The 7,623-nt window shown below is 45.2% G+C and overlaps 1 protein-coding gene across 1 annotated transcript in view; it reads left to right on the top strand.

Moving 5' to 3' along the window:
* Positions 1 to 2,643: 2,643 nt before the first annotated feature.
* Positions 2,644 to 7,623, top strand: part of T265_01362 (hypothetical protein) — a gene marked incomplete at both ends in the record, with an annotated part of 24,726 nt that continues 19,746 nt past the window's right edge. The window contains 3 exons of the mRNA XM_009165368.1: positions 2,644 to 2,904; positions 2,940 to 3,117; positions 4,809 to 4,935. Coding sequence (XP_009163632.1) covers positions 2,644 to 2,904; positions 2,940 to 3,117; positions 4,809 to 4,935 — 566 coding nt within the window. The remainder of the gene's footprint in view (positions 2,905 to 2,939; positions 3,118 to 4,808; positions 4,936 to 7,623) is intronic.

A 7,623-nucleotide genomic window follows, 5' to 3' on the forward strand; every position in this document is an offset into this window, starting at 1 on the left:
ATATATACATATATATATGACTAGACAAACCTTATGGTTGTACGGCAGTGAAACATCAGTGGCGACACTGATGTTGCTGTCGTTGATGATGATGATGCTAATAACCGTCTTGCACACCGCCTCGTGTCATCTCGGCTGATCTAAAATAGCTTTTCACACGCTTGCCAGTTCTACACCCTCTATTCTATTCACGCTGAGATGCCTGACGATTTCCACCGCCTCGGCCACTAGTCACTGTGGTGTCAATCCTAATTCCCGTCTCAGAATCTCCAGATTTTCCAAATATGTTTTGTGCCCAGTGTCTAGATTGTGCCCTGCCATTGGCAAATCTTTGACTATCGCCTGATAGCCATCTACGTTTCTCGATAGTCTGTTAAGGCATCCTTTATGCTCATCAATTCTGGTGTGCAATTCCCTGGCTCTATGACCTATATGAACCTTTGCTTCAAAAGCGAAGCATTGTCCAGCGATAAATCCACCGATTGTTTACCAAGCTTCTTTGGAACGATGTCTTCCCAATCGGTCGCAGACATTTTCCAATTGATTGAAGGAACGACACTCCCTAATTAAGGTCCTCCATCGGTAACTGATAGCCACATATTCCAGTGGAGCCCACGACCGTCTCACGGTTGGTGGCCTCTAAGTAACTCGATGTGAGCGTCTGTGCTGGAATCCCTTACTGTCTAGGAATACACAGCGATTGGCACACGACTGGACCAGTTGCTTAACATTATCCCCACCAACCCATTATTCTCATCACCTCCATTATCTTCATTGTCCGCGCGCCTAACCTACCATCCAATTGTGCTTCCTGGCTTAATCGTCCGATTTTGGCACTCATATCAGTCGGCGGGATTACCATATCTCTTCTTGTTGGCCGAATCAGTTGCGACAGATCTCCATTAAACCTGTCCTCAGATTCAGAAATGCAGTCTATCGGGGCGTATGCTGACAAAAACAAATAAGCACCATCCGTCCAATCGACTTGCATTGACCTTAATTGAACTAGATGGCCTGCAGCGCAAAGGAGACTGTTTAGTGGGATCCAGTCCAGTGAAGAGCTTTCAGTATTGCGACTGACTGCAACTCCAACATCGTAGACAACTCGAGTCATTTTGTCGGATTCACCAGATACCCAAAGATTGAAATGTGGAGCGTCTGAGTTCGGTGCATGGACGGAGTGGGGTCTTGTACACATGTTTCGGAGACACAACATACATTTAGAGAGAGGAAGCAAGGTTTCATCGAGAGATGCCTGTTGCCCAATTTGAAAGAGATTATGGACACTGAAGACTGCAACGTAGATCGGATCTTTTGAGTTTAGTAAGGGTTTATTTTGGTTTATTTCCCTGAGCTATGGTTTGGACCCGTAGCAATGGTTAGGGAACTGGCAAATGGATTGACCGCAATGCATCCTTCGATAGTTGGGAAGGGGTTTTGGGGGAGGGCAGGTCAGCGGGGAGCTGGGAGAGCGAGTGATACTTCTCAGTTGCCCAGTCCAAAGAAGGGGGTTTGGCTGAGATACCCCACCTTGAGCCTTTGGCTCAAAAGCCCGACTTACAATTCAGTGAGCTAATGTAGTATTTTTTCGAGGACCATGCCTCTAGCCTTTGTCTTAGGAGTTCGAACTGCGGAAGCTGCGATGGTTAAGCTTTTCTTCAGCGACCCTTGTCGAAGCAAATGACGTAATAGTCTGACTTACTTGGCTGCGGCTAATGTAGTATTTTTTCGAGGACCATGCCTCTAGCCTTTGTCTTAGGAGTTCGAACTGCGGAAGCTGCGATGGTTAAGCTTTTCTTCAGCGACCCTTGTCGAAGCAAATGACGTAATAGTCTGACTTACTTGGCTGCGGCGGACTAGCCTAGTCCGAGGGAGCGGGGAGTAAGACAGGACTGACTCCTTAAGCCGCTACTCATGGCGGGTGCCCTTCGAACAGCACGAAACCCTTTGACTTTTTAAAGTATTTCGACCGTATTGAGTAATGCGCCAGAGGTCATGCTCAACAACTATTTAGCGACCGGAGTGTACAGTTTTTATGGCTAACTTTTTCCTACCCGTCCTTTCTCAGGAAAAGACAGCATCGCCGCTTCCATAAATATATACGTGGTGGTCGCCCCAAAGGGAATACCTTACTGCTTTCACGCTCCTGTGGCACAGGATAGTACGACTTTTCTTCCAGACCGCCTCGCAATACGATTTCTGATAGTACGGAACTCGTTGTTTTTAGTCGGTCTTCTCTCTGTTGGCTCTCCTGGCATGGTTGAACCTTGAGAAGCTGAATTCCAGCCAGTGTAGCTCTCAGACTCTTCAGGGTACTAGGGCCCAACCATCACAGCAAAGCGGAAGCTTTAGGTCAGAATTTGATTAGTGATGCTTCCGAAGTATTGATATAGTTTGAAGAATGTTTATCAACGATCTGAAGGTGTATCCATTTACTATCAACTCGTCATGAGTTTTTCCAGCTGTATACACAAAGAATTCCGTACCTGACCGATTTGAGTCCCCTTTTTGTGAGGTTAGTAAAATGCGCGTTGTCACTTACATCAGGCAAGTAAATCACACTATTTTTCAGCGAGTCTCTAAAACCCAGTGTTAACTTCTTTCTCTAATGACATTTCAGTTCTTTGGATCCCCTATTTATCAATGCGGCTTTCTTTTACACCACTTGACGGGGATGTCTTTGCTTTGGATGTTCCAGACGATACGGTAGTCTCGGGTCTCAAGTTGTTAGTTAGTGTCGAGTGTGGGACTCCAGAAAACATGTTTATTTTGATGAAGGATGGTCAACCCCTTCCTACTACAGACAAGCAATTGAAGGATGTCGGATTAAAAGAAGATGACCTTATCATCCTTTTTCCTGCTGCTCAACAATCAATTCCGCCAGCCTCAAACTCAAGGCCGGGTGTAAGTCGAGTTTTTCATTTTTACCTTACAACTAGACCGCTCCAAGTGGGCCACGTTTAGACTTTTCATCTGTTAGACTTCCTGGCACCGGACCTCCCGTACCAAACAATGAGGCTGAAACGATTCGTCAGACTATTCTGAATGGACCCCCACATCTACGTTCTTTGCTAGGTGAACGAAACCCAGAACTTGCATCCGTGCTTAACGATCAAGGTACTGGTTTTCGGGAACACCCAGGTTTTGATTAATCTTGCTTTCTCTGTTACTTTCACATAGCCTTTGCTTGGTAATGTTAGCTTGACGACCCACTTCTTATGGGACGTAATTTCATTCAGTTTTGTCATGTTAACACTTGTTAATGACCTCCAGCACACTGAGTTCACTGCTAATCATTCATTCAACGTGGTTCTTTGATAAACAAGGACGGTGTACATCAGGCACTTCTTCACTCCTATTTGATTCAGACAGGTAGGTGTCTAAGGTGTCTTGTTAGCGAACTTACTAACTAAGGTAGAATGTTTGTGGATTTCTTCAACTGGCATGTTGTTGGATAGTATGTTCCTGAATCTTGTGCTTACTGAGGGGGAAGGAAACTGGGTAGTTAGGTGCAGCACCTACCAATCAATCATAGGGTCGAGGGAGCGAGGTTCGTGTGACCTGGTCGGTTTCTCTTTCCGGATACTTTTCGACCGTAGCTTGTGCGAGTGAACGGTTAGATATGCACCCTACCAACGTAAAACGAGAGTTTACCATGATCGTACCATTGTTCTAAATGCAGGGGTATTAGTGGCAGTGCCGCAGAGTTCTCAGTGAAACTAGCCATTGATCAGCACTGGCTTGGTCCCGACCAGTGGGTGCTTACGTCATCTGCTGATGGATGAAAACCGTTGCGTTTCTGTTGTCTCGGTTTTTTTTTGTTTGAATAAAGCTGTTACAGTTTAACTAGACGATATTAGTCGGGTTTTAGGAGTTTGAATGGCCAAACTAGTCCTGTTTGGATAATTTGATTTATGGTCGAGCGTTCTTTTACGTAAGTTGTTCTCTATAAAGAGGATTCAATGGGAAAGAAGATGTAGCACAGGAAATTATTCTCTTATGTGAGGGGACTCAATCTGATGAGAGATTTCTCTGAATGAATCTCAGTGTGTTTATTCTATCCAACATACGAATTTTACCCTAGGAGCTCATCATTCTTGCATTTAAGTATCTATTCTGGTTAATACAGCACTAGGGATGCCAATTTTTTTCAGCTGATACCTATCACGTCCTTACTCCCTAATGTAGTCGCAGCACCTTTTGGCCAGTCTGGTGCGGCAATGTCATTCCCATTGTTTCTACGACGGACTGTATAAAAAAGTGAAACGTGACGTTTCCTGATACTACTGAGCAGCCATGGGTTATTATTTGTGTACTGTACCTAAGCTCGCATCGGCAGATTGAACCCACTGATAATCCCCGAAAGAAGCCAGGGTTTCATAGTGTTCAGTAGGGGGAACATGGTTGAGGAATAAAAACAATCACATGGTTTAGCGCGATTAATTTTTTATCTGGTTATGAGCGGAGCTTTGTTCGGGGACCGAGATGTCTCAGTGGCAAGAGCGCAGATTTGCTGACCGGAAGGCCCATGGTTCGAATCCGATCTTTGCCTCTCGAATTCCCCTGTCTGGGCTTGGGCAACCTGGCAGTACCCCAGCCCTTGTGCCTCCTTCGGATGGCATGGCAGTTAGGCACCGAAACGGTACTACAGCTTCTGGTGGAACTTTGCTTATTAGGGCGGCATTTGTTACTCAACTTGTTACTGTTAATCTTAGATACCCTGATTGAATTAGTGGGGCCTTTGTTCAAAAATGGACAGACTGCAGTATTATTTTGAGTGATATGGCTTCTTTCATCCCCCATTTCAGCTTCGTTTGCTCGTGTTTATGAAGCACAGCGTACACAAGAAACGCGCCGCCGAGAGGAGCTTAATCTGGTCATGAACGCCGATCCACTTGATCCAACAACTCAGGCTAGAATTGCTGAACTGATAAGGTAGGTTAGTTGCTACGCAGGATTGCAGTCGAGTAGACTTCTTTCGATGAGTTTACTTCACAGTATTCTGCTGAAAGAATACATTTGACGTTTTTGCTGTTGTTACTATCCAACTAATTTGTCCAGGTGATAAATGGGATTTTTCGTTGCACAACTTGTTCTCCCTTTCGGCCCCCAATGACAGCTACGATTCCATCCTCAATGTATGATTTATGTGGATTCCGTCGTCCTGAGTACCTGTGCAATTGGGGAGAGGGAAGTCGGTCCTCTTACCTAAGATGCCTTTGAATGTATTTTTGATGCCTTCAGGTAAATACTCTCTAAAACTTCAGATCAAGATGTTGGATTATTGAGCTGTACCCTATTTCCAGCAGCCTTAATTTACTCTCCAAGAACTGTTCCCGGTAAACAAAAACCAGACAAAAGGAATGGGGAAAAGGAAAGCGCTTTTGATGAAACGTAAGCTTCAGGTTCTTAGTTCGAACATTGCAAATTTTAATCCAATGGTGTGAACCGGCAAGTATGCCACGAGGGTGCTTCCAGAGCCATCAGCCCACGTATTCGTTCTTGGGACGAGGCCACTTAGAAACAGAATGTGACGAAGTTCAACGCTGAAGATTCTCCACTGTATCTGTTCCATTGATTCGGGATGCGTCATATTAGATTGTATATCGTTATGGATTTATGTGCTGTACTCTCCTACGTTTCCTTTCTTGTTTGTCGTACGAAAGACTGCTTTTGGGGATAGCTTACTCTGTTTTTGTGACTTTTGTAGAGAGATGTTTGGAACAGAAGTGGAGTGTTTGGTCAGTACATATGAAGTTACAACCCTGGGGCATTTGTCATCTACACCTTTTACTTTTTCCAAACCAACAACTACGTTTTCGGAAACAGTGAGAACTTCCCTCTCATTGAAACACATCAGCCCTTCGTCCGTGTTTGTCAGTTGAACCGTAGATTAGCGGATCACGATGTTTTTGGATCACTCCAGATGACGTACTCTCTAGAACAACCATAGGGCAGTAACATTGATACCCGAAGCGTCAATATAACTCCTTGAGCCTTTGCACTCAACCCCCACCGTTATTCAACCATAAGTGGAATATTTGTCGAGCCCCTCTTGCCACTAGGTGACCCATAGCTTGTCACAAGTATCTGGTGCTGCAATCTCGTGCTAGTTGATACTTCTTTCCACGGGACAGTTTCTCTGCCGGAGAAAACCAGCGTTTCCACGTAAGCTGTCCGTTTAAAATAGATTTGTTCAAAGTGAATAACAACAAAACAGGTTCACTCTTTTCGGCTAGATTTTTTCCAGAGGAAATGAGTCTGCCGGTTGTCTCCTACAAAATAAAGCAGGTGTACATAAGATTCTTTGGATTTCTGTAATTTTGGAAAACATGGGTATGTCTGTGTGCGTTATGTATAGCACGATACGATGTGAACCCGCTCTAGTTGTTGCTGGATTTTACCCCAGTCTACTGTATATTTCATTTAATCTGCCGGAGAATTCGGCTTCGTGCAGGTCTGTTGTCCCATCCCTCTAAATGACATGTGTCATCTTATGAAAGTTGATGCCTTCAATTATCGTTTTTTATTCAAGACGACTTTTAGAATCGGACGGTTTCTACCGCTTTGTGACCACTTCGGTGAGAGCAAGGGGGCGTTAGACATGGCACCAGATCTGATTGGAGCAAACACGTGCACTATCCAGTCTTTGAACTGTACCGCATTGCTCGGATTACTCTCAAGTTTCCGTTCAGAACTTTTTTTTCTCCGTCCGGCTTAGTAATTGATGTGAATCATTACCTTGGAGCATGCACTCTAGGCCAACCCAGGTATACTCACTCAGTTGGGAAACGCTTGGAGCCGACCCGAAGCTCGCCGTTCCAGAGGTGCTTTAGAATCCGCCGGATGTCATTCTACGGTAGCACGTTCAATGATAGTGATGTGACTCGCTCGGCTATAACACTCTTCCGGCGCCTAGCTGTCATTCTACCCGAAGGAAGCACGAGGACTGGAATACTGCTAGGTTGCCCTAGCCTAGATAAGGGAGGTTGAGAGGTAGAGGTCGGGTTCAAACCACGGACCTTCCGGTCAGCAAATTCGCGCTCTACCCACTTGAGCCATCTCGCCCGGTACTTGTTGCATCCTTCTTTGCCGAACCCAGGACAATCGATTTCAGAGCGTACCAGATACTTAAGTTGACAACGAGGTATTATCTCGACAGATTTGAGAAGTAACAGAAGTTGATGGGACCGTGATCATTCACAGAGAGCTTTCAGTGGTTTGGGACCCGCAGCCAACCTGCTTGCTTCTGAGATTTGTAACGGAATTACTTTCACCATGCGGTCCATAATTTTTCTTGAACAACCGTGGTCTGTTTTTCAATCCGGGGCATTCCTATCAACTCTATTGATTCAATTTCCTACGGTATTCTTACCGCCATTCACTTGTTCGAGTTCTCATATTTACATATCCCTACGCATTATTTTAAACTGTCTGCTCGTTGTCAGTTTACAGGATAACTTGACACACTGAGGCAACATGGTTCACTATTTACTCATCATCATTGTCAGCTGTAATAACCGCGTACTCGTCGTACAGTGGTTGTACTGCCGCAGTTTCTTTCGCCGATGATTTGGGGGGGGGGAGGGGGAGGTAGCTGGGCATTGCAGGCGGGAGCGGCGC

Source organism: Opisthorchis viverrini (genome assembly GCF_000715545.1).
Source record: "Opisthorchis viverrini unplaced genomic scaffold opera_v5_14, whole genome shotgun sequence".
Taxonomy (NCBI): domain Eukaryota; kingdom Metazoa; phylum Platyhelminthes; class Trematoda; order Opisthorchiida; family Opisthorchiidae; genus Opisthorchis; species Opisthorchis viverrini.